Here is a 27,686-nt window from a genome sequence, read left to right as displayed (position 1 = left end):
CAGTCACGCAGAAATCACAACCACCAGAAGAAATATCATGATTAGATGGTTCCTTAAACCCTCACACTCATTTTGAAAATGCAGTAATCAAGCTGGGAAAAAAAACCTGAAGGCATCATGATATCCAATGAAAAAAGCTTCACATTTCTGAAGACAATGTAAAAGTACACATTTAAATAAACAGATACACATCAGTTAAATGTTTTTCTAAAAAGGGAATTTCTAGTGAAAAAAAAAAAAATGATTTTTTTTTTTTGCTAGAGACTTTCTAACCGCTCAGCTCTTGCATACAAATTATTGATCTTGCAGGTCTAAAATACTTGATCTTTAATAGCTGATGTTTAATCTAGTTAATGACAGCAACAATGTAAATGATTTATGTTAGCTATCACTGAAGGAGATCTAAAGGAGAATAATAGTTTTATACACAATACAGTAGCTTATAGTAATAAACTTGCAATGAAATAGCCCCATTACAAGATAGCATGCTGGTATCACCACAGTATAATGTTATAACAATATTTGTTGTAACAGTGTACATCACTTTCCAAATACAGTATGACCATATAATAGGCCTTTTTTTATTGTGGTCAAAGTGTTCCTTCTGTTCTCACGAAGCTGATGGCAACAAAAGTAGACATGTTTAAAGATAATCTGAGGTTTCTTCTTTTTAAGGCAATATATTCCTATAGCAAGAGGATGGTGGACAGAAACCTAAGATTCCCCCGATCCCTGTTTTTACTCTGACTCAGCCCTTTGGGATCTCAGCCCTTTGGGATCCCAGACCTGCCTATCTTGCTAATACTTTCTAAACTTAGTGTATGCTGGTACAACCATGGCAGAAAAGTACTGGCTACCGGATATTTGGAGGAGGGGCAGCAAATTATAATTTCATAGGCTTCCCTCTTAAAGTTCAGGTCTGGTTGTGGTTGCTAAGCAACAGTGCAATCTTAGTTTTTATAGTGGATCCAGGTGCTTGTGTTGCTAAGCAACGTGCATTCCCATCCATTTGTGCTGTTTTAAATCATTACAAGAGTAACCCCCTAATACCCATTGTAAGAATTGTGCTTTTCCACCCCCCCCAAGATATGGCTCTTCTATTTGTCGTCGTGGAATATGCGACAGGGAATTAGAGATGAAATTCTACCATAGGGAGGCATTTCTCCTTTGTAGACCTTTAAGCTGCTGTTTAAGATACCGAGAGAAAGTAATCAGAGCCATGCATTGGTTACTTTCAGATTATGTCATGCTGCAATTCCATCTCATCTGAACACGCCCCTTCTGTATCCCATCTGTGAGTGTAGCAGGTGCATAACTCTTATCTATGGTATTTCAGCCTATGTGATGCTATTTGGCGCATTTTGACTGCTGAGGAAAGGTTGCCCCATATGATCCAACCTTCCCATGATGGTACTTGGATTGTAAAATAAAGTAAACATGAAATTGTAAGATAAAGTAACGTAAAACTAAACGTTTCTCCAAAAGACATTAGATTTTACATGTCCTATGTCTTTAAAAAGCTACGCTATCTCTGTAGCCTGTAGAGCTACCAAGAACCTATTATTCTAGGATCAAACCTAAGTCACCTTTTACAAATATGTAAAACAAACCAACTGGGATGTAGCTTCTGGGTCTCGGAGGCAGTTTCCCCACAAACCTATGTTTTTACACTTGCTCAATTTAAGAAAGCTTTTGGAGGAAGTCCAAAGTTAGGGAGTGTAGTTAATATGTTTTTAGCACATAGCCACCTACCTTCATATGGCACTCCTCTCTGCCATTAATTTAATTCATGCTTCTGACAGTAGTAAAATGGTGAGCAGTGGTTTTTGTTAACATTTTTCAGACAGGTAAAAAAAGGGAATGCTGCTTTTTCACAGGTTTTGATGGCAATAAAGGTCTGAGTCAACAGTTACACAAGTTAGGTCTTTCCTCAGTTCATACTAGAGACGTTTGTGTTCTGTCAGGCAGTTTTCCCTTTTTTAATAATGTAGACTGGCTCTGTGTACATGAATGAGTAACACTGCCTAGTAGCAGTTGGCAGAGAGGGAGGTTATACTAGCTATACAGATAACAGAATTGTCTAATGTTCACATGGAAGTCCTCTTTCATGAACTTAAAGCTCAAGGTCTCTACAGAAGCCTAAGAAAAACACCTCTATCTAAATACTAGCTATGTAATATGTATTATTATTATTATTAGTGTTTAGCTTTTCTGAAGCTCTTGTGGAGACCTTGAGTTTTGAGCTCATGAAAGAGGACTTCCATGTGAACATTAGATAATTCTGTTATCTACCAGGCAGAACATTGTTACAATGGCCCGTTTAATTAAAAATATGGAAATCACTTAAAGTGAGGACCAAGATTTTGGCTTACTAAAAGAAACATATAAATGCTAAACTATGATGTGGTACCTCAGTGAAAGATGACTTTAGGCCACTATTGGGTGTTTATAGACATGCTCCAGGAGTGCAGGGGAACATTTTAGAGTGGCTCCAGTAGCAACTGTAATGAAAATGCTCGGAGCATCACATGTATCAGCATCCCTGCACTGAACAATGGCAGCAGGGGCATTGTCTAACAAGCTTTAGTTAAAGTGCCCCCACCACTATTTTTTCAACAGGGGGATGCTGATATGAGATGCTGGAATCTGCTGGAGTGTAGGCTTGATCAAGACATGCTAGGAGAACTGGTTGTCACACCAGATGACAAAGTTAACCTATTTAACTTCTTTGCCTCCATTTTCCTGAGCAGGGACTGGATCAGCACCCCCACTGGGCCCCCCTCAGGCCCCAGGGGAGGCGCACCTAGGCCAAGGGTCAGGGAGGATCTAGTTAGGGAACTTCTGGAGGGACTGGATGTATTTAAATCAGCTGGTCCGGACAAGCTCCACCCCTGAGTGCTGAGGTCATTGCCGGACCCCTGGCATGGCATTATAAGCACTTGTGGTGCTCTGGTGTGGTGCCAGAGGACTGGAAAAGGGCCAATGTGGTTCCCATCTTCAAAAAAGGGAGGAAGGAGGACCCAGGAACTATAGGCCAGTTAGTCTTACCTTGATCCTGAGTAAGCTTTTTGAGAGAATTATTCTTGCACATGTCCACGAGGGGCCAGCGGGGGAGATAGTGCTTAGGGGCAACCAACATGGGTTCATTAGAGGCAGGTTCTGTCAGACCAACCTGGTGGCCTTCTATGACCAGGTCACCAAATCCTTAGACGCAGGGGTAGCAGTGGACATTGTCTTCCTGGACTTTCGGAAGGCCTTCGACACTGTCTCTCACCCCATTCACATTAAAAAACTGGGGGACTGTGATGTCGACACCTACACAGTCAAATGGGTCACCAACTGGCTGGAGGGCCGCAACCAGGGAGTGGTGGTGGATGGGTCATTTTCGACCTGGAGGGATGTGAGCAGTGGGGTCCCTCAGGGCTCAGTCCTTGGGCTCGCACTGTTCAACATCTTCATCAGTGACTTGGACGAGGGGGTAAAAAGCACCTGTTCAAATTCGCTGATGACACTAAGAAGTGGGGGGATGTGGGCACGCTACAAGGGAGGAATAGGCTGCAATCAGACCTAGACAGGTTACAAGGGTGGGCAGATGAGAATAGGATGGGATTCAACATTGACAAGTGCAAGGTGCTGCACCTGGGGAGGAAGAACCAGCGCCATACCCTACAGGCTGGGGAACTCCCTTCTCGTCAGCGGAAAAGGATCTTGGAGTCATCACTGACTCCAAGATGAACATGGGCCGCCAGTGGGGGGAGGCAGTCAGGAAGGCTAACTGTACCCTGTCATGCATCCACAGATGCATCTCGAGCAGGTCCAAGGAGGTGATCCTCCCCCTCTATGCGGCACTGGGCAGGCCGCAGCTGGAGTACTGCGTCCAGTTCTGGGCACCGCACTTCAAGAGGGATGTGGACAGCATGGAGAGGGTCCAGAGGAGGCCACTCGCATGATCGGGAGACAGCAGGGCAGGCCCTATGAGGAGAGGCTGCGGGACCTGAACCTGTTCAGCCTTCAAACGAGAAGGCTGAGGGGGGATCTAGTGGCCTGTTACAAACTAGTCAGAGGGGACCAGCAGGCATTGGGGGAGTCCCTGTTCCCCCGAGCACTGCCAGAAGTGACCAAGAATAACGGTCACAAGCTGGCAGAGGGTAGATTCAGATTAGACATCAGGAGGCGCTACTTCACTGTCAGGGCGGCTAGGATCTGGAACCAACTTCCAAGGGAAATGGTGCTGGCTCCTACCCTGGGGGTCTTTAAGACAAGGCTTGACAATCACCTTGCTGGGGTCGTTTGACCCCAGTACTCTCCTGCCATGGCAGGGGGTCGGACTTGATGATCTGCTCAGGGCCCTTCCAACCCTAGAAACTATGAAACTGAGTCTGCTCCAATGCACTGTAATTGCTGGAGCACCCTCACTGCACATGTATAGGCGCCCATTGTGTTCTTCCATTTGTAGGCTACTCAAGTAACCCAAAACAGCTTTTGGCTTCTCTAAATTTATCATAGCCCATTCCAGGCTCCCTCTGACTTGTGGAACAGAAACCTCATAGTATTATGTGCTATGAACACCACCTTTGGCATGTCCCATCTGGCAGGGCTTGCAAAGAGCACTGGGGAGTGAAGGGTCATTTATGCCCCCACCAAAGAAAATTCTCTGATTGATATCAGCACATTAATGTGGCATTTGGGGCTAGTGAGGGAAACAATATCTCCCAAAGTATAGAAAGATCTAACCGTACACAGGTATGTAACGATACCGATTTAAGATGCTGTAATGTAGCTGCAACATGTTTATCTAGTGATACTAGTGTAGTAAAATGGTTGGAACTTTAACCCTGTTTCATTCAAGGTTATTGTTACAGTGATCTAACCTACTTGTGCTTGGAGAGGAGCGCATACACCTACTGGTTACATCATAACAGTTGATAAGCTCTGAGCAGCAATGCCTTACTCCCCTTTTAAAGCAGCTGAACATTACGAGTCTCCACAGCTTCAGTGCATCTGTAACAAAACTGTGTGACATAGAAGCTATATACCTCAGTTCAGCTTCATCCTACAAATGCTTAGGTCAGATGACTTACACGCATAAAATTATGCATGTTCACAAAATGAATGTTTTACCCAGATTGATTGATTGTTACCATTGGAAAATAGCAGAGTCTTGATGCTTGTTCAAATGCAATGCACTTGCACAAAAGTTAGTAGTGCTCTGGCTTGCGCTACTTGAGGATGCAGTAAAAGCCAGCACGCTGTTGTTCTGCTGTGTGGCATCATCAGACCGTGTGTATAGAAGCCTGTTAATCACCTGATATTGTAACTAGAGAGAAACTCTGGCTTTGTGAAGACTCCTTTATGCATACACTGGCTGGAACAGAAAACAGGCATTAACAACAGCAATTATCTCACACCATAAACCTGTATTTCTTGCACCATTGCATTTCAAAGAGCTTTTGTCAGAAGCCTCCACCTTCCAGATGATTAACTGGGAAATTACTTTGATGACCAGCCTGCACGTAGTTTCATTATTGTTAAGGGCAAACATCTATGCTTGGGAACAACTTCTGGGCCTTTTTGACGTTAAAACTTGAAAAACAAACTTAAAGTATAAACAAACAAGAAGTGAAAACTATTTTTTAAATTAAAAAAGCCCCCTAAAACCTCATCCTATATATACATCACTTGTGTATCTTATTGATACTTTTTCACCTTGAGGAAATCTTTAATGTAAGAAACATTGCTAATGTTACAGATGGAGAGATACCTGAGGTTTCTCTAATGGTAGTTTTGTGCAAGACAGTAGTGTTTACTTACAAAATAAAAATCTACGGTGATCTCTCACTTGAACCATATAGTGGGACCCTGCAAGACAGTGTATCTTGTTTTCTTCAATGCCTGGAGTGGAGGCAGAGTTGTTTGCTTAACTGGTTATGTTTGAATTAAGGTGGGTCCCTGAAACAAAGCCAAAATTTCATGTGTGTCTGAGAAGAGGAGGAGGAGGAAAAAGAGGTGGAGATTAGTGAGGTGCAGCTGAAAAGGATGGTTTAAACTGGCAACTGCTCCAGAGCAATCAGATCTGGTCCTGGAATGTAAGTTCAAAATAAATTATTCTCTTTATTTTAGGAAAGTGATTTTATTGTGCGGGGGAAAAGGTGTCTGGAGTCTGACCTTGCCAGAGGGACCCTTTGAAATGTAAAATTTTAAAATTATGTTAGTAATGATGGATGTTTTTTTAACAGTTCTGATATTTAGGGAAGAAACACTTTGGCCTTATTATTATTATTATTATTAAATTGACTAAAGGTATTTTAGCAAGCTTTTACCATTAATATGACATCAAATTAATAGAAAAATGGTTATAAAGTACACACATTTGAAGAACTGAGTTCTGATTTTCAGTGAGGAAATATTTAAGAACTGGAGGTGGATTCTGCTGATTCTGCTGATTCTATGGAGCAATGTAAATTAAAACCACTGGGATTATATTTTAACCTATAGATTTTTATTAATTATTCTTCACTCTACACTTCATTTACTAATAAAGAAGTTGTAGAGCTTTGATTTTTCTTCCCATTTAATTATAATAATTGAGCAAATGATGATGGAAGAGTTGGAAAGTCCAGAAGCTTCATATTGCAAGGAAAAGAAAGGAAAGGGCACTGGCAAAAGGGGGAAAAAAACTGGAGTGGTGACTTATGACATTTTTGCTGCATTTTGTGTACCTTAGTGGTTGTAAATTTTAGCAAGATCCTGTAAACAATGTTATATATTTCTGCTGTAAAAGCGTATGACAACTTTAGTTTCCATGAACCACCACTACTCTTAAAGGTCAACAATACTGAAGTGACGCAGAGAGACTTGCAAGAGTCAAATGAATTTTAAACATTAATACAACACAGCTCAATCAATACAAGGGAGGGAGGAAGGCCAAAGCTCTGTTCCTGATGAGTATTTGCAAGGCATTGGGACTGAATGAAGTGATGGACTCATTTAAGATCAATAGGATTAATTCTGCCCTTCAGCTGGTGGCCATCAGCCGGCAGACTTAAGAGCTTTGAACTTGCTGGCTTTTGTCATACAGCTTCCATGGGAACAAAAACTGTTTGGTCAGCAGCAGGGAAATGCCAGTATAACCTGCTGATTGTTAAGGCAGCATGATGCATGGTGAGATGTTTCTCTATGTATTAAATGAGTGTGAGGATGTTGATCTTATACAAAAGTATATTTACCTGCCATTTTGGAATGACTCACAGAAATGTTTCAGAGAATCCTCTTGCAAGGCAACATTCTCAGCTGATTGATTTAAAAAGACAGGAAGACACTTGACAGGGGTCCAGTTCCAAGTTTCTTAAGGGGTGGCGGGTAATACATCAGGCCTAATTCACATGTAACATCTGCTGAAAGTGAGGAGTAATTCCATTAAGACAGGGGTGGGCAATTATTTCAGGAGGAGGGCCATTTACTGAGTTTTAGCAAGCCATTTAGGGCTGCATGACAGGCAGCCAGGGGCAGATAAATATTAATTTTCTAAATTTTTTAGGGGCCCCACGGGCTGGATAGAATGGCCTGGCAGGCTGCAGGCTGCATTATGCCCACCCCTGCATTAAGATCTGTGGAGTTACGTTGTACAAGGAATTTTGGTCCATCCAAGCTATAATGTCCCATTGGGCTGCTAGTGTGATCCAGTTTCTTAGCCAATGGTACAGAATGTGTGGCTAACATCACCTGCCTTTGATTCTCAGCCTACTAGCAAGGTACTCAGTTACAGCTGGCTCCACCTGGGACATGAGTCCAGAGCAGGGCTTCAAGTCATGCCTCTGGAGTCACAGTGAGATACCTTAACTGCTCTGCGGCTATACTACTTATGCTGATTTATGAAACAAGCAAACTCAGGGAGTTCAGACATTGTAAATTTAGAATCAGTACGAATTCAGAAATGGGCCTGTTGAGTGCAAGTGGATTTTTTGTCTTAGCTAAGAAAGCAGAAGAGGCCTCCAGTGCTTAAGGGTGAAAAACTCAAACGCTCTTATTAAAATTAGCAAAACATACATTTTGATTTAGTGTTAAGTGGGCACACATAATGATACAAATCCTGCTCATGTAGGACTTCTGCTTAATCCAAGGATTTTAAAATCGTTAAAACTTAAAAGCTTCAGAGCAGCTGACCATCAAAGCTAACCAGTAAAGAAAATCCCTCTCAGATGATAGAAGTACAGTACCTGCCATAACTGAGAAACACAGTGGAGAGACTATATTTAAAGGACAGTCTGTTAACGTTAGCTAAAACACTGTTGGGAAGGAGATCATGGCAGAAGTCTAATGATGGGTCGGCAAGCAAGGCATGAGCTTGGGGGCTGCCTAAGGGGTGGGTGCTGGAATGGAGCTGGTGGGGCACCTCACTCTCCCATCCTCCATTTACCCCCTTTCCCGCTCAGCCCCAGCAGCCTGCACCTTCCCTGTTGCAGCTCTGGCAGCAGGAAGGACAGAGTAGTAGTGGCAGAGCCCACCACCTTTTTTTGCTGCTGAGAACTGTTTAAATGGCTGCTCAACACCTGTTGGCAGCAAAATATGGAAGTGACGTCAGCAACTGTTTCTGCACTGTATGCTGCCTTTGTCCAGGGTGTAGTACTGGCCAGTTACACCTCTGGATCAGTTAGACTCATCTTAGAAACCTTAGACAGCTATTTTTATGTGTCAGTGAGACCAACATTATCAGTCCTAAGCTTAAAAGAAGGTGATAAGGGGGCTAAGGATACAGTGTAAGGTTTCAAGTCACTGGGGCTAAGTATAGACAGTCAAAAAGCCCGAGGCTGAATCGATTCAGTCTTTGCAGATTGGTCTAAACTTCAGAGATTAAACTGAGAAAAAACTAGACACACAATATTTACTTTTGCTTCAGGAAATATAACCACATGCCTGCAGTGGCTCAGGCCAGAAGCTGGGGGGTGCTAGAACATGGCTCTGTGGCATGTAGCCAGCATGGGCTGTGTGTTCGCTTCCTCTTCCTACTGCCCCTGAGGTCTTTAGCATTTGCGGTCCAGAATCACATCTGCAGGACTCTGCAGGATTGCTCATCACTTCCTCTTACAGGTGCCTCTGGGATTTGTAGTCCACAGTCACAGCCAGCAGTAAGTGTCAGTAAATTTAGCAGGGCAGGGAAGGGCAGGGCAGCTCTGCACTCAAAGGAAGAGTGGTTTAATTGGGGGAAGAGGGGTTTAACCCCCTGTCCCTGGCCCCAGATCCCAGTCAGGGTTTGCCTGTGGGGGACAGTCCTTGGCTCCACCCCTGAACCCTTTTCTGCTGGAGCAGACAGCGCACCCCAGCTCAAGGCTGGAAAGCATGCTGGGATGCGGAGGGGCTGTGATTTAACTTGAACCAGGAAGGGGTCTGGGACAGTTTCATAAACTGGTTTGATCCAAATCAGTCACATCTGATACTACACTCAACCAGGTTTATCTTAAACCAGTTTCAGCCATTTTGAAACTGGTTTATCTACACTGAACTTCTGTCCTGTTACAGGTTTAAACCAGTTTCTGATTACTTAAAACAGTTTATGTGTAACTTCTGTCCCTGGCCAGAAGATTTACAGTGTTTCATTTCTTTCAGTTGCCTTTCTTAACTTCATTGTTGTTTGACACTGGAACTTTTGCATCGCAATGGGGAATGAAAACAGCAGTGCAGAAAATCAGGTGGGTGTGACAAAATTTTCCCTCCCTTCTACTGATTGCAAATCTTTTCACAAGACTGCTTGCTTGTTTTCATGCTTTCTGCTTTCAATTATACCTGTGCAGCTCCCACTCATGAAATTCCTTACCCCTCAATGGAACCAAGGGCAGAATTTTTACAGTAAAATGTTACACATCAGTTTCTTCCTCTTCAAAGATTCCCCTGTACTCTGTGTGTGTGTGTGTGTGTATATATGTATATGTGTATGGATCCAGGCATTTATACCTGGCTTCGCCCAAAGGTTGTTCATTTTTGAATGGCGAACCTAAATTATTTGAAACATTTATAAAAAAGGTTCATCTTTCGAAGATTTAATTTATCATTCAACACCAAGACAGAATCGGCAGCCTTTCTCTTTGCTAAGTTTTCGACCCTTTGCTAGTTATGTTGACTGTAACTCTGTCAGTGCTCAACACTTATGGTTTGGTCCATTGATTTAAATTTGAATAAGAGTCCTGTGTCAGCAACTGAATATTATTATAGCCCATTAATTTTCTGGTCCTTGGGTGGCATTTCTTCCTTGGGTGGCATAGAGTTGATTATGTTGAGTCTATGCCACCTACATAGTAGTTCGAAACTCGGGAATTGCCCAATGAAAGGTTTAAACTTTCTATCTGCAGCTTGCTGCTGGAGGAATACTAAATGAGCAGGAACATGCTAAGATTTGGCTCCCAAAATTTTAAGTATTATAACTAAAAAAAAAAAAAGTACACATTTTCCTCATGACTCTGGTACCAATATAGATAAATTCATTAGGTTACTGGTCACCAGAGCATCTTTCTGGAAAGACTAAACCTGAATTTCTAACTAAAAGTTTTAAAAAGTTTTCCCTTTTTGATGGCAGGAAAGGCCTAAAATACAAATCCAGATTATTTCCCAGGTCACTATTAATACAAAACACTCCATTAAGCAATGATATCATGAAGAAATGATCATTACAATTAGAAATAAGTACTTAAATCTGCAAAGGATTTGTTGGAAAGGTTTATTAAATTTGCTTAACAAATGAACTAAACTAATGTACTTTGCATAATAAATGTTTAACCATCTTTGTTTTCAGTCAGAGGTTGCTGGCACAAATAATGTCATCCTAATGCCACCAAATCAAGGAACACAACAGGTAGTAGTAGATAATGACATTTCATTTGCATGGTTTGAATTTCAATATTTTAGCATAAGTCTTAACTGTTTTATTTGTCATGCCTCTGCTTCTAGGTTTTGATTATAAGTTTTAGGAGGTTGCAAAAAATATGTATTAAAATCCAGTTTCTGTTAAATACCTTGTTCAGTTTTTGTGTAGTATTTTATGGGAGGGTTAGATGCATCCCATGCTAATAAACTATTGCATGCCAGATTTTCTTCCCATTCTGAATTGCTTAAGATGGACCAGTGGGTGGTAATGATGGCTGTTGTTTTTAGCTAAGGACAGACTTTCAAAAAGCCTGAGCCTGAATTGATTTGATCTTTGCAGGTTAGTCCAGCCTGGCTAGGCTGAACCAGTTTCCAACCATACAGACACTCCCTCTGGACTGAGGAAATGGAGGCACATGCTTGCAGTGGGCTCAGGCTAGAAGGTGGGGTGTGCTAGAGCAGCCCTCCCTTCCCTTCCACAGTACTGAGCTGAGCTGGGGCCAGGACCCAGCAGGATGCTCAGATTAAGGAGGGGTCCCCCCGCCCTCACTACTTCTGACCAGCCCAGCAGAGAGTTGATAACGGAGCATTTAGCACCAAAACACCTCTCTCATTAATTTAAGCTCTTCTTAAACAACTGTTTCTAAGGAAGGAATGGAGGGATGTTACCAGCTGACCTGTTAATTAGCTCCAAAAAGCCCTAAGTGGGAACTGTCCTGTAAGCTTTTGTCCTCTCTGCCTTACATAGATACCTCTCAGCATTTGCTGGCTTACCACATGCTGGCTATGGTCTGTGGGAGACGGGAGGGGGAAATCTGCTATAGACCAGTTAGTCTCACCTCTATCTTTGAGAAAACCCTGAAAAAAATTATCAGGGATCACATTTGTGGGAATCTAGTGGGTAATATAATGCTGGAGGGCAACCAGCACAGGTTCATAGCAGGTAGATCCTGCCTGACTAACCTTGTTTCTTTCTATGACCAGGTTACCAAAAGCTTAGATGCAGGTGTTGAGGTAGATGTTATCTACTTGGACTTTAAGACGATTTTTGACATAGTATCCCATCCTATTCTTATAAGCAAATTGGACAGCTATGCCGTAGGTGATTACATAATCACGTGGGTGGCAAATTGGCTTAAGAGTCGTACCCAGGGAGTGGTGGTGGTTAATTTCATTTTAATTTGACCTGGAAAAATGTGGGTAGTGGAGTCCCCCAAGGCTTGGTCCTTGGGCTGGTGCTGTTCAATATCTTCATCAGCGACCTGGATAGGGCATGAAAAGCACTCTGTTCAAGTTTGCAGATGACACCAAGCTATGCAGCAAAGCAAACACAATGATGGGACGAAACCGAATCCAGGCGGACCTGGACAGGTTAGAGAAGTGGACAGAGAACAATAGGATGCAGTTCAACAAGGACAAGTGCAAGGTGCTACACCTGGAGGGAAGGAATCGCCAGCACACCTATTGGCTAGGAGATGACCTTCTAAGCAGCACAGCGGCAGAAAGAGATCTTGGAGTTGTTGTCGACTGCAAGATGAATATGAGTAATTAATGTGATGAAGGGATTAACAGAGCTAACCGCACTTTGTCATGCATTAGTAGGTGCATCATGAATAGGTCCAGGGAGGTGATGCTCCCCTTCTATGCGGCACTGGTCAGGCCACAGCTAGAGTACTGAGTCCAATTCTGGGTGCCATAATACAGGAAGGATGTGGACAACCTTGAGAGGGTCCAGAGGAGGGCCACTCATATGGTTAGAGGCCTGCAGGGAAGGCCTTATGAGGAAAGGCTGAGGGACCTGGACCTTTTTAGCCTCTGCAAGAGAAGGTTATGGGGGGATCTTGTGGCAGTATATAAATTCACCGGGCAGGAGGGTTTACCAGAGCACACCTTGGAATAACCAGAAACAACAGCCACAAGCTGACGGAGAGTAGGTTTAGGTTGGACATCAGGAAGAACTTCTTCATGGTTAGGGTTGCCAGAACCTGGAATGGGCTTCCAAGGGAGATGGTGCTTTCCCCTACCTTGAGAGTCTTCAAGAGGAGACTGGACAAGCACCTGGCTGAGGTCACATGACCCCAGCACTTTTTCCTGCCACTGGCAGGGGGTCAGACTCTATGATCCTTTGAGGTCCCTTCTGACCCTAGCATCTATGAATCTGGGATGCGCGCCAAAATATAGTCTACTGTGTGGATCTGTGCCCCTTGTTCATTGTCTGCGACACATGTTTCTGTAATTGCCGTCCCCATTATGGCTTCTAAGCATCCCACTACCTTATCTCCTACCCCTCTCCCAGGTCCATCAATGAAGCCTTCACCATCTTCTCTTCACATCAACTAAACACTCACCACCACAAATGAAGTGATCATACACATGTGCTTATGTATACTGTCTGCTGTTGATGAGCACCTAAGTTGTTTTGTAAAAGTGGTAGAAATGGGTCTGGGGGTCAGTACAGTTGAGGTCTTGGAATGTATCCCTATTGGTTACATTGTAAAGTGGGTTCCCTTTATGCAAATTTGAGTTCTGCGCTGTTTTCCAGGAACGCATGTACAGCATAAAGCGAGGGAAACCTGTACTCCAGTTGTGGTCTCACCGTGGCCAAGTAGACTCAGAGGATGACATCCATTGTCCTGCTAGAGATGCCTCAGTAGATGCATGCCAGTGTTTGATTAGATCTGCCAGCTACGGCATCACATTGGTGGCTCATGTTCATTTTGTTGTCAGTCATGACACCCAGGTCTCATTCAGTTGTGGTGCTAGCAAGCGTAGCGCTGCCAAGCCTGCAAGTGTGTTGTGGATTATTTCTCCCCAGGTGGAGCACTTCACATTTCTCTGTGTTAAAAGACATTCAACTGAGGTCTGTCCACCTCATGAGCCTGTCCAGTTGGCCTGCATTACTACCCTGTCTTGGAGTGTGACCATAGATTGGTGTCATCAGCGAACTTTGCCAGTTTGCTTATAATACTCGAATCCAAATCATCAATAAATGTGTTGAAGATCACTGGTCCAAGTACTGAGCCCTGTGGGATGCCACTGGTCACTTTCCACCGTGATGACTCAGTTCCATCAATCAATACCCTTTGGGTCCTACCACAGAGCCAGTTGCCTAGCCACCAGAACATAACGTAGTCAAGGCCACATTCTCCCAATTTGACCATGAAGACATAATGGGAGACCAAGCCAAAGGCCTTTTTGAATTCCAAGTATATGACATCAACCTCATTTCCCCTATCTACCCGATCATAGAAGGAAATGAGGTTGGTCTGACATGACCTGCCTATTACAAAGCCATGTTGGCTACCCTTCAGAATACTCCCTTCAGTTACCCTGTGTGTGATGGATTCTTTGATAATTTTCTCCAGGATTTTACCAGGCATTGAGGTCAAACTAATTGGCTTGTAATTTCCTAGGTCTTTCCTTCTTCCTTAGTTAAAGATAGGTACCACATTAGCCTTTTCCCAGTGTTCTGGGACCCCTTCTGATTGCCATAAGTCTTCAAATAACTCTGCCATTGGTTGTGCGATGACATCAGCCAGTTCTTTTAGCACTCTTGAGTATAGTTTGTCTGGTCCTCCTGACTTGTAGAGATTTAGCCTTTGTAGGTGTTCCCCTACAAGATCTATGCCAATTGTGGGAGGGTGCTCACCACCACTATGATGATCCAGCAACATGTCAAGCAGGCTAACACCCTTAGACTGGTGGAATACTGACATGACGTCTTCATTTGGGATTTTGGTTTGTCCTGAGTGTCGGTTATCAGCCGTCCCATTTCATTCATCATGGCCCCTATGCTTCCCTTGTTCTTATTTCAACTTCCTATGTATCTAGGACTTTTTGTTGTCCTTGATTCTAGTTGTCAGTTTGTGTTGTTCAGTTAGTGATTAGCTGTCCTCATCTGCTCCCTAAAGGTGTGGGCTGTTTCTGAATACTTCTCTTTTTGGCTGTTATTTCTGACTTCCACCCCTTGTAGGCTTCTCATTTTAATTTCAGGAGGTCTGTGACTTTCCTGTTGAGCCAAAGGGGTCTCCCAGCTCTTTTGCTGCCCTTCTTGTAAAAGGGGATGGATTTCCTTTGGGCTTGTATGATGGCTTCCTTGAGGAACAACCACACTTTTTGTATGCCATTTCTCATCAGACCATGGTCCCGCAGGGCCTTGCTAGCCAATCTCCTGAGTTTGTGGATATCAGCCTTCCCCAAATCAGGAATTTCTACCCTACTGGCCAATTTTCTTGCCTTATGGTGGATGGAGAAAGCAATCATTTCATAGTCACTGTTGCTCAGTTTCCCTTTGATTCTCAGGTTGCTCACTAGATCATCCCCTTTGGCCAGAACCAAGTCTAGGAGCACTTTGCCCCTGGCTGGCCCATAGACTTCTTGAGTTAGATAGAGCTCCTGAATGCAAGTGAAGAAGGTTTTTGAGTGATCTGATCTATCTGAGTGCTCATCACATGAGATGTCTGGGTAGTTGGAGTCACCCATGAGCTGTTCCTCTTGATTTGGAGGTCTGTAATAGACTCCTGTGGTCAAATCCTCTTCCCCACATTCTCCTTGTATCTTGACCTAGAGGGTCTCAAGTCACCTTCTTTCTTTCCAGTCTTTGCTTCTAGGGAGGTGTAACATTCCTTCACACAGAGAGCCTCTCCTCCTCCCTTCTTCTCAGCACGATCCCTCCTATACAGGGTGTATCCCCCTACGCTGGTTGTGCAGTCATAGGTGGAGTCCCACCAGATTTCTGTGATCCCTGTAAGATCATATTCCTGGTTGGTTAGTAGGAAGGCCAGTTCCTCCTGCTTGCTTCTCATGCTTCTGGTGTTAGTGTACAGGCAACTACGCTTGCTATTGAAGGCCCTAGGCTTTATGGTGAGCTGAGGAATGACCTGTCCTTTATCTGATGTTGGAGAAAGCTTCCTAATGTACCCCAGGATGCTGGTTTTGAGGTCACTATTTCTTGGGCTTGTGTTAGTAGTAGGATGGCCCATCCCCTGGCGATCTCGGTTTAAAGCCCTATCCAGGTGGTCCACCATTCTAGGCAAGAAAGCTGTTCTGTTACAAGTTTAAACCAGTTTCTGATCACTTAAATTGGGTTTATGTGTAATATCTGTCCCTAGCCTTTGAGGCATATACCTGGCAGCAACATCCCACAATTACAGCAACAAACTGTTTTTTAAACAAAAGTACAGCGGCTGAGAGTTCAGAGCCTCTATGCTAAATGTAGAACTTATTCAAAAGTTAAAAACACTTGCTTAATCACTTATGCAAGGGCTTAACATAGCATGACCTTCTAAAACGGCAAACATTTTATGGCTCCATAAAGCATATCATACTCCTGAGCTCTTTCAGTTCTAGATTCAGTGTTAATCTGAATTGAATGACCAGCTTCCAAAATGAAGCAAATAAATGTGCAGGAACCAAGGAATAAACCTGCTAAATTAAGTGGTCACGAGAGAGCATCATCAGATAAAATTGTGCATGGAAGCAAGAATTCAGCACTCCACAGTTCTAGCCATAACTCTGATGTTGTTGCTTTGTGACTTTGCATGGTGACTGCTTCTGTGGTGTTCCCAAGGGTGCAGTTTGGAAGAAAGGCCCCATTTGCTTCCTTCTGCTCCACATGGTCCAAACCCAGAAATGGAGTTGCTCTGAACAGCTATCATCAAGCACATTTTAAGTAGACCTCTCCTGAGTAATAGCAGGGGGTGACCTCAAGATGGCTCTCTGGCCTCATTCCTGGATTTGGTGCATGCGGAAAAGGTGGGTGGAGTATGTTTCTTGTCAGCGCTTTCAGGAGTAACACAAATACAGTACAGACATCCCATCAGTATCCAGCTCCACCTCCAATTATCAAATGGGCCACTGCCAATTTCTGTGATATTTATCCCAAGTCTCATAATATTTGCCATTTTTTTCTTGGAGCTCCAGTTGATAGTATGATACTTAGTGCAAGATTGAAAAAGAAAATTTCTAGCAGTCTTTGGTGTTAGAAAAACTTGAAAATATGAAGCTTTAATATTTCAATACCAGAATTTATTCATTTTTTTTAAACCTCATGAAATTTTAATCCAATCTCCTGATGTTTAGGCCCAGACTCCCATTTTTTGAACTCTTGTAATTGGCAGTTCTGAACGTGGTAATTCTTATATACTTGCAACACGCAGTTTGAATTTTCCAGGCCATTCCACCTCTCAGTTCCAGAAATATTGAGATGATAAGTATTTGTAGATTGCTTTTGAAGGTCAAAAGCATTGCTACATATAAAAGTGTAGTGACTGTCTGGGGACTTCCCCAAGGAGAACCGGCACGATCAAGGAATCTTAAAGCCAATAACCACCAGGGGTTCTTTTTTAATATTTTCCTTGCTCCTTCACTTCCTTTTCTCCGATTTTTTCCAAATAACTGAATAAATAAACAAACAAATCCACACAGCTACTGTTTTCACATTTGGTATTTTCCTTTTCTCTTTTCCGTCTTAAACATAAGCCTTAATGAGCTTTATCAGTACTATAACGCATACAGGATGTGCAACATATGCTAGTTAGTCTTGCCAAAGCAACTATGAGTTTTTGAGACTGGCTTCTTCATGGTTGGATGTTTCCATCTAAGCTTTATGGCTAGGGACAGACATTAAAAAAGCTGGAGCCTGTCTTTGTAGGTTAGTCTAACCTGCCTGCCTAAGTTGAACCAATCTGCAAGTGCTCAGATATTCTCTCTGGACTGAGGAAATGCAGGAACATGCCCGCTCACTCAGGCCAGGAGCTGGAGGGCACTAGAGCATACCCTTGGCTGCAGGGCAGATGTACTGGGGAGGCATGGCCAGCCCCAGCAGTAGTCTGGACCAAACTGGCCGGGGAGGGGGTTAAATTCCCCCCTCCCTGTCCCACTGGTATGAACCTGGGCCAGGCTCCACTTGGCACTCCCCCATTGCTGCCACAGCAGTGGGGGCATAGCCAGACACTGTCCTGAAGCAGAGAGGGCAGGGAGGAGGGTTATTCCCCACTCTGCCCCTGGGGGACCACAGCTGGGATCTGTCTACCTTGACCGGTGCCACCGATCAGTCCGTGCATAGGGCAAGCGGCAGAATAAGCTCCCTTTTGCCCCCTTTGCCAGATGCCACTTCCTGTCCTCTCAGCTAAAGAGCAGTGCCAGCTGGCATCTAGCTGGGCCCCCCGCCAAGTTGCTGGAGCAGCAAGGGGGCAGGGCCCTGATGGGGACTGCAGCCCCCTGTCTGGTGTCCAGGGAACGTGAGGTTCTTCCCCATGGGGGCCACAAGTAGAGGTCAGAGTGGCTGTGGACTGTGTGGTGCAAATGGTAGCACTGGGGGTTAGAGGGGGCCATGCCACTACCACCGCACACCCCACACAGTCCTTGGCAGCTTTCCCCACCTTGCAGTGCTCCCCCTCCCCCACCAGGAAGAGGCTTACACTCTGGGGCACTATGATAGGCCCCAGTCACTCCCCCCTCACTGCTCCAGTGGCAGGGTGGGACACAGCCAAAGCCCAGCCGGCAGGACCCCTTAGCCGAGGGGGCAGGCAGGGGAGTTATTCTTCCCTCCCTCTGGCATCCAGTGGAGGGGGCAGGAGTGGGCTGCGGTTCCCTGGGGCCAGAGGGAGGAATAATCCCCCTCCCTGACCCTCCCTCACCTAAAGGGTCCTGACTGCCAGGCTCTGGGGCAGAGCTATGGGGTGGGGAAAGCTGCTGCAGACTGTATGGGGTGCACGATGGTGGGGGGGTTGGGGACTGATGGCCCCCTTCGAGCCCTGGTGCCACCATTCACGTTGCACAGTCCATGGTAGCTCAGGCCTCTGCTCCTGGCCCCCCCTGGGCAGTGGCTCATGCTCCCTGGACACCAGGATAGGGACTGCAGCCCCTGTCAGGACCCTGTCCCCTTGTGGCTCCAGCAGCCAGGTGGGGCCTGGCCAGACGCCAGCCAGCAGGGCCCCTTAGCCATGGGACCAGGGGGTGGGATCACTGCCCCCTCCCTCTGGCGTCCAGTAGAGGGGCCAGGAGTGGGCTTATTCTGCCAAATGCCCCCCACACAGAGTGATCAGCACTGGTGGGCAGACCCTGGCTGCAGTCCCCTCGGGTCAGTAACCCCCCTCCCTGCCCCCTGTTTCAGGGAACCTGCCGGCTGGCATCTGGCCATGCCCCCACCACTGTGGCAGTGTGGGGGGAGCATCTGGTGGACCACAGCTTGGTTCTGTGTGGGTAGGAAAGGGGGGGAATTAAACCCCTCCCTGGGCAGTTCAATCCAGGCTACTGCGGGGGCCTGGTTATACTCTCACCGCTAGAGCAACCAGTGAGAAATGCAGGTTGGTGCTTGTGGGACAGGGGAGAGAGGAGGGAATAAACTCCCTTTTGGGGCCAGCATCTGACTAGGCCCCCGCCCCTGCCTGTCCCTGCTTTGGCTGGGGAGGAGGCTGGTGGGGCCAGCCCTACTCCACTGGAGCAGAGAGCACAGCCCAGAAAACATGCTGGGATGCTGGGGGACTCTGGTGTATCTTAAACCAGGAAGAGGTCTGGGACAGAAGTTGCATAAACTGATTTGAGCTCAGTCAGTTAAATTTGATACTACATTCAAACAGGTTTGTCTCAACTGGTTTTGGACATTTTGAAACTGGTTTATGTGCCCTGAACTTATGTTCGGTTACAGGTTTAAACCATTTTAAACCACTTAAGCTGGTTTATGCGTAATGTTCGTCCCTATCCCAAGTGCAACTCAAACTGGATGTTCAATTCTCTAATATTTTGCATTCTTACTTTACTGCAAGTCAGTCCCCTATCCAAGCAGTTAATGCTCAGTGTTGAGTCCACATCCAGCTGTTGGCATGATTTTGCTGTTGTAATATATTGCTATTGTGCATTTTTGCATAGTGTATACTGCCTGTGCCCCTTAATGGGCAGATCTTCAGCCTTCAGTTTCCGTATTCATGGGTGAAATGGCAAGCAAATTTCCACTAATAAAGTATGATACAAATACCTGTGTGAATGCATACCCTTCAAACAGTCTTACAACAGGTGCTCTTTTCTCCACTTAAAGTGAAAAGCTGCTCTTGGGTCTGTAACTATGCTGTTCTCTCTCCACCCTTTTCCAAATATAGAGGCTATTTTTTCTAATTAATGTAATTATTTTTCTTTTCATCCGTGTTCATGAAAATATTTTTCATTAGAAAATATAATTGGCGATTGCAGCTTCTGCCTGCAGCCAGGCTTGCTGTGGCTTCTGTCAGGACGAGGATCCTAGAAGCCCAGCAGCTTCCAGCTTCAAATCTGAAACAGACTCCTCTCACTAACCAGCTATTCTGCATATCGCTTTGGAGGGGATTATTTTGCTGGCAGTTGGAGCAACTTCAGGGATATCATCTTGCACACCAAAATCTGCATTCGCTTACATAAATGTATCAGGTCAATGCTTTAGCTCCCTTGAAAACTGCAAGCTAAATCATTACGGCCTACTTCTGCTCCTACTGGAGTGGGGGAGGGGGTATGGGAGGATATAGCCTTTTAACTTTCCAGCTATATTTTATTACCCTTATGTTCTTAAGGGAACCAAGCTAGATACTCAAAAAGCACTTTATCCAACTGTCATCAAAGGAGTAAAGTGAGGTAAAAACCTGCTGTAAACCTAATGGAGACAACAAGGAAACCTTTGGCTTTTCCATCTGCTGCACAATAACAAAGTAGCACAGATCATGTGAAAAGGTGAAAAAACTACCAAAAGCCTTCAAGGCATATGAAAGCAGCTCTTAGCCATAATGCCTGCATCCCAAAGTGCAGTTAAGCACCTGTCTTTTGCATTTGTTCAGATCAAGGTTGAAACGGACTGGTGGGTGGCCATGGCGAAGCACTAACACTGTGCTGCACCTGTTCTGGAAAGAACTAGCTCAAGGTCATAAGAAGCAAGAAAGGTCATAAACATGAACAGTGCAAGGCAAACAGCAGCTATATCTAACTGCTCCTTGTCTTTCTGAAAGAATATATGATCCTGAGGTTGACATAATTCAACCTGAATAGCTTTGGGACAGAGTCTGAATTGAACTGAACTCAGCGTAAATAATGTTCATTTCACTATAGGAAGGGCTGGGGGGATAAGCTTTTTGCACCTCATTATTTTTTTTTCTCACAGCACCCAATGCCTCTAATAGCAGCCTTGATATGGGCAGTGTCTGATCTTTTCAGGGCTTGAATTAGAAGCCTTGAATTTGGGGGCTCCTAGTCAATGTTATTAATAATGGAGGTAACCAGAGTACAGTTAAGCCAATAGCAGGCAGTGGGGCTGAAGAGTTGGTATGCACTTAAGCAATTTATCCAGTTTATCCAATATGCAAAAACCAAGGTTTGTTGCTATAGGCTACAAATTGTGACTAGGATTGGTTTATGTGCTTAAATGAATTAACTGGGCATGTATCTCATATGCATGGAACTGGAGTACGCAGCATGGACGTGGTATATCTAAAGCCACCGATATTTCAGTTGGTTGGTATTTACTGCTCAAGAGGAAAACCGGTTTAAGACTACAGGGACATAAAATAGAAGACTGGTCAGAATTTTAAAATTGCTCCTGCTTTTGTGTTACCATAATCCTCTAAAGTTTGTCCTATTAGTGTTCATTACGATATAGAAACCTTCTATGATAATTCTGCCTCCATAGGAAGACTAAACTCTGCATTAAGGGGAGGTTGAATGCTCTTTTTACCCCTGAAAACATCCCTCCAGATTATGTGGAAGGCACACTGACAAAAATCTTGTGCTATTGTCATTGCCACTGCTATATCTAGGGTTCCTAGAAAATGATCAGGACTCTTTCTGGTCAGGCACTGGTCAATACATAACAACAAGGCAGTCCTCATCTCAAAAAGCTCCTATTGTTTTTACTAGCATTGGAAGAGAGCTCTTTACCTGGGAGCTCCATCAAAGCAGCAACTCTTGTATTCACTAGGGACAAGATGCACAAAGGTATTTAGGTACTAAAACTTACTGAGATTTTCATGGATGGCTAGGTGCCCAAGCACCTCTGTGAATCTCTTAATTTAAAGTTCTGCCTTACAAAGCTAGAGATGAAGGCATGTGAACATGTTGTTGATATGAAACCTCCACTTAACCTGTAACAGCAGATAACTAGGTGCACAATTCAGGTGAAATCTTTTTTTTTTTCCTTCTGCTGACCACTTCATAATTCTAACTAGCGCTATTTGCCTCATTAAGCAATCATGATTTTTCATCTTCCAGCTAGGGTGACCACCCATTCCTAATTGGGTGGGACAGTCCCAGAATTGAAACCTCAAGTCCCAGTCCCAGGAAATAGTGCTAGCGTTACTCCAGGACAGCATTTATCCCAGATTTGCAGCATGGTGCATGGATCTGCGGGAAATGGTTGGTTTCCCCTTGCAAGCTAGCAGCATCCAAGCCTGCAAGGGGCTGCTTGGGGCCGCTGGGTGCAGGGCGCAAGGGGTGCCACATACATGTGCATGCCCACACACATGCACGTGGCCAGGAATACAGCTGGGCAGCATGACGAGCAGCTCCCTGCAGGTAAGTCTATGCAGAGGAGGGAGAAGGGGGGACAGATTGAGGCCCCCACAGTGAGGGAGGGACTGGGGCAGGGGCTGGGGGTGGGCCAGGGTGTGGAGCAGGACAGAGCCACGTGTGTCTCATTGAGGAGGCGCAGGCCACAGGGGATGGCTCCGTGCTACAGGACACACCCCTTCAGGGGAGACATGGGGAGCACATGCTGCCCCAGATTTGTGTGCAAGGCGGGGGTGAATGCAGACTGCTTGTTGCAGGCTCAGGGCCCTCTGCCCTGCTGCCCTTTCCCCGGGACCAACGCGCCCCCTGCCCACCTGGCAACAGCAGGGACAGTGGTGGCATGCAGTTGTGCCTTGTGCTGCTGCCAGGTTGCAGGGGGTCCATGGTTGGTGCAGGGATCCTGGGGGAAGGGGAGGAGGGCGGGGAGCCTGGATCTCTCCCTGCCTTGCTCACCTCTACTCTCACAGTGGAGGAGGGGGTCGGGGGAAGCAGGCATGCATCCCACCTGTACATTTTAAAAAGGTGGTCACTCTATTTCCAGAATGTCTGAGGGCAAAAAGGTCATGCCTTCAGACTATGAAGGCACCATCTGCAGGCATGTGGCTGCATTTCTGAAAGCAAAAGTGAATGTCTGTTCACTTCCTTATCATTTTAATCTAGGCAGTTGAGATTGAATCGATCTAGTCCCAGGTGTTTTGACTGTCTGTACTTAGCTTTAATGTGTAACCTCTAAATTGCTCCACCACAGGCGCTAACAACAACCAAAGCTGGTTGTTGCATAAGGCATTTGTTAAAAGCACAATTTAGCTCCACATTCAATCTTTGTGCAACCTCCACTCATTTTGCCCTCAAGCCAGGCCAGCTACCAGCTTCCTTATTCCCCTCTCTCTCATTCTTTGGTTGCATCTTTAGTTAGCATTTTTGCACTGTTAGTTAGGGATCTGACTTAAAAAAATTGTGTGCTTACAAAAAGCTATCACAACTACCAGCAGTTATGCAAATATAATATGCAACAATAACGTCCCATTTTAACCACAGGTTAAGAGACACTAATGAAACAAGTACTGGAAAGTAACATTTAATTAAGGGGCCTTTGCAAAACAAAGTGTCTTGGGCTGCAGGGACAGGATAAACACTTGTCTGATCTGCAGTAAGCTGTGCTGCAAAATCTGTGTAATCGGCACAACGACGTTACTATTATTACAAGGATTTCTCAAGAATCAACTTGGAAAACATTTTCCGGGCCCTTTTCTGGGGTGCAGTGAAACACGTTGTGCTGTGGGCTGGCATTTGTTTCTCACAGCTCTCGGGGTATTAGGCTGGGGTTTCAGGCATACCTCAGTCTCCCATGCCGTTTACTTGGGTGCCCTGCGAATTGCAGCCAGCTACTTTCATTCCTGGTTTAAGAAGCGGGTTTAACTCAGAAGTAAAACAAAGACAATGAGGAGCCTCTCCTGTTTTGTGCATCGGATGAACATAGTCTTCATCGCTCTTGTCTGCAGCCGGGGCATTGACAGAAGCAGGGGATTGGCTGTCACGTATTGTTGTTAAACCGTTTTTTCCCCCAGACTATCATGTACACACTTTGTTCACTGCTGAATCACACATGTGCAAATCATTTGGCTGGAAAGATGCGTGGCCTGCTGTCTTTAACAGTTCACATGTGTTCGTCCTCCCTATTTGGTCAGCTTGGCAGTTGTTTCTGAAATCTGATTCCCGACGCCATGGGGATGACCTTTGGTCCGCTTCCCAGCATTCACCTGCAGTCAGATTGCTCACTATAAGCTCCTTACAGAGAAGTGGTTGACTTGGGTGAATGGACCGATGACTGTAGCAGGCAAACTTCTAACCCAATAGGAGGGAGAATTTGTAGCTCGTGTTAGGAGACAGCAGCGGACAATGCGGAGAATCTAAAAGGTAAGACCCCGTTTATTGATTGAGGCTTAGAAAGATTTGTTCCAACTTTCTTTTCCCCCGTCCAATACATGCAGAGGGTTATTGGGAACGGAAACTTAGTGTAACCCTGCAAAGATTGCTTTCGGGTCCTGTCAGAACGATGGTATGCTCCAATAAACGCTATAAAAGGATGTGTGTGTTTTCAGTTGATTAGCGTACCATAGGGAGAGACTTAAAAAGTAACTTTATTCCATTTAAAAAGGACGCACAGTATCCTTTGTGCTTTTGAAATAGGAATCTTAATTTTTAAGACAGAAACTTTTTAGTGATGCCTGATCGACAGCCTGATGATCTGGTGGGAAGAGCAGCTTCCTTGGAGCTCTGTAACACTAGATTGTGGCAGTGGATAATGCTGTTGCTAAGGCTTTAAACCAGACAGGGAGGCAGAGTGAGAGTTTAGGATTCAGTTCACAGCAACGACCATTCCCTCTGTTGTGTTAAAGTTCGGATTTTAATTTAATAAAGTTTGCTTCTTGCATGGTGATGCATTTTCTTGGATCGGTTGCTTCTTCCAGGGTCTAGGATCATTTGATATTATTCATAGAGGGTCTTTGTAAATCATTTTGTCCCTTTAGTTACTGCTCAAACAGTCTGCCCCACAAGAAAGCAGCAACTAGGGAAAATTAAAGCTGATCTTTGTATATTTGTCTTTTTGCTGTCTAATGGGCTCTTTTTGCAAGAAAAAATACGAACCCATTATATTTCCTATTTCAGAAGAATTGTTTTTTTCTTTAAACCCAATATAGACTTAAAGAATAATACAATATTCAGGTTATTTGCTGTATGTGTCCTACATCATGAAAATGTCCAAATCACTCATGTATTAAGTTAATGCTAATCTGACTTTTAAAATCATCATCTAGTTACAGAATTTTCTTCTGATTCCTAAGAGAAAAATATGCAGCTGTTGGGGGGGTGAGGGGGAGTTCACTAGTGGACTCTCAACTCAGTAACATTTTTCTGATTTGTTTTAAAACAACTGTGTTGAAAATATGTATCTTCAGTGGTCACTGCTTTAGAAAAGTAAAGAAAATACCATGTTTTACTGATCATTCATATCTCTTTCTGTACTACTGAGTGTCAAATCACTCCAGAGGTTGCAAGAGTTCAAACGTGAACAGTAATCTTTCATTTCATATGTATGCTTTCTTTTGACGTTGACTAGCAGTAACAAACTCTACTGATACGTTTCAGCTATAAGAAAAACAGCTGTAATAGAGTCAGACCCTGTCATTTTTCAACTTAAATATATCACCAAGTGCAAAGTAGACTCTTTCCACACATTTTTAAGGTACTCGGTAGAAAAACTTTGTGAGTTATTTGCATATCTTTGTCAGATTGTTCAGGATTAAAGAATAAAGAAACCGTATCTTGTTTCTCTGTTGGTTGGCATGAACTTGCACAGTATTTTTCCTTTACAAAATAGTATAAATGAACTAAAAAAAAATTATGATAAATTTAAAAACCCATATCTTTAGAACCAAAAAGCAAAAAACCTATTTGCTTACCAAGATCTGTGGCTAGGTTTTTTAAGGTACTGCAATCTGTTTCTCGTGAAAATGTAATTACCTGGCTAGATGTGTGCTCATGATTTACTAGGTGGGGGATACTTTCTGCTTCTTTATACACGATATCCCAAACTCGTACCAATTTGGTAATGGGCAGTGGGAAGGGAAAAGAATGACATCTGAAGTCAAACTGATCGCTGATCTTGATTTAGTGTAAACACACGCGCCCTACACTTGCTACACCAGATCCATTTTGGATTATAGGCAAAAGGTAGGAGAGGGTGGTACCTTAGACATTACCTGGTTCAGAGTGGCATGAGCTTTCATGGATAGCGGTCTACTTTGTCAGATGCTACGAATGGACTTGCAGAAATGAAAGGTTTTAAATAGAAAGGAAAGAGAGACGGCTGAGAGGGGCAGAATTGGGTTGCCTGGCACAATAGTGCAGTTAACAGTTGTTGAGGTAACAGAACCCATAGGCTGCGTACAGACGTTTCGGCAGCCTGTCGGGGAGGCGCTCTAACTATGGCGCTTTACACCAAGCACCATTGAACCCAAAAGGCATTTTTGCTTGTTGCATGTGGGGTGGGGGGATTCGCGCCTGCCTCTACTGGCCCAGGTCAGCAGGCAGGGGAGCTCCAGCAGCCTCCCCAAAGTCTGCTGGACTTTCCCATCCCTGCCCCCCCAACCCCTGCCAGTTTGCAACTGTGAGCAATGGCTGTGGGGGGAGGAGAGGTAGGACAGAGCCCCCTTCCACATGCCTCCCCCCCAGTTAACCCTGCTGGGGTGGTTGGAGGAGCTGGGCTGGGCTGGGCTGGTGCGGCAGTGGGGGACTCCTTTCCTCCTACCCCCTATACGAGCATCTTGACAGCAGCAGCCTCGTGGCTGCCACACCAGAGCTGGAGCGGAGGGTGGGAGTCCCCCCGGCCATGCACGCCCAGCCCAGCTCCTCTCAAGCCTCCAGCAGGGGTAGCCAGGTTGGGACCATACGGCAGGGTCCCCCCCACCCTAGCTCCAGATGCTCACATGGGGGGCTGTGGGGGGAAGAGGGGGCCCCTTCCCCATGTGACCTGGGCCTACCACCCGCAAGACCTCAGCAGGGGTAGCAAGGGGGGGGGGGGGCTCATTTTCCCTCTCTCCCCCTCCCCCCCAGTTCTGGGCATGGCAGCCACAGCTGCCACTGTCAAGACACATGTGCGGGGGCAGTGGAAGGGAGACCCCCGATCGCACAGGCCTGGCCCAGTTCCTTACAAAACCTGAGCAGGAGTAGCTGAGGGGGGCATGCATGGCAGGGCTCCTTTCCCCCTCCCCACCTCCACCGCTGCCTGGCTGTGCCGAGAGGAGGCAGATTTTCTGTCCCGGGGCTGGGCTGGTGCTTGCCTGTGGGCACACGAGCACTGCCCCACAAAGCAGCATGGGATGCAAGTGAAAATGCCCAGTATTAACCTTCCCAGGGAACCAGTGCACACGTTCAATTTTCATGCAATTTGCCATTTCAAAAGTGCTCTGCAGCCATGAATGTTTGTCATCCTATAGCTACAGAGTGCTTTTGGGGGCCCCATCACACACAAAAATGTGACTTCTGTACACATCCTAAGTCTCTGTTAAGGCAAGGCTTAATGGAGTCCTGTCCGTGGATAATTTATTGTTCCACAATTTGGCTTTCAAGTGGGTTTTTAAACTCTGTTTTTTAAGGTCATCTGCTCTGAAGTCAGAGGTGGAGTGCCCCGAAGGCTAAAGTGCTCTGCTATGGACTTTTGTGCATCTCTGGACTTGATGTCCAGTCAGTGCCCATTCATTTCTTTTTGTGTAGGGATCACCTTGTCTGTGCAACATCAGACGGCC

General features: G+C 45.1%; 1 protein-coding gene across 11 annotated transcripts in view; it reads left to right on the top strand.

The window, feature by feature from the left end:
* TACC2 (transforming acidic coiled-coil containing protein 2) overlaps positions 1 to 27,686 on the top strand; it is a 222,784-nt gene that overhangs the window by 19,826 nt on the left and 175,272 nt on the right. For 9 of the 11 annotated variants that reach the window (XM_090058541.1, XM_090058540.1, XM_090058542.1 and 6 more), the window contains 3 exons: positions 5,942 to 6,086; positions 9,604 to 9,686; positions 10,784 to 10,843. In XM_090058541.1, the coding sequence (XP_089914667.1) occupies positions 9,654 to 9,686; positions 10,784 to 10,843 (93 nt within the window). In that variant the 5' untranslated portion in view covers positions 5,942 to 6,086; positions 9,604 to 9,653. The remainder of the gene's footprint in view (positions 1 to 5,941; positions 6,087 to 9,603; positions 9,687 to 10,783; positions 10,844 to 27,686) is intronic. The other 2 variants (XM_090058538.1, XM_090058537.1) reach the window with 2 other exon arrangements.

The sequence above is a fragment of the Crocodylus siamensis genome, chromosome 7, assembly GCF_052110815.1.
Source record: "Crocodylus siamensis isolate JL-2025a chromosome 7, ASM5211081v1, whole genome shotgun sequence".
NCBI classification, from domain to species: domain Eukaryota; kingdom Metazoa; phylum Chordata; order Crocodylia; family Crocodylidae; genus Crocodylus; species Crocodylus siamensis.
This window is presented reverse-complemented; position numbering and strand designations above follow the sequence as displayed.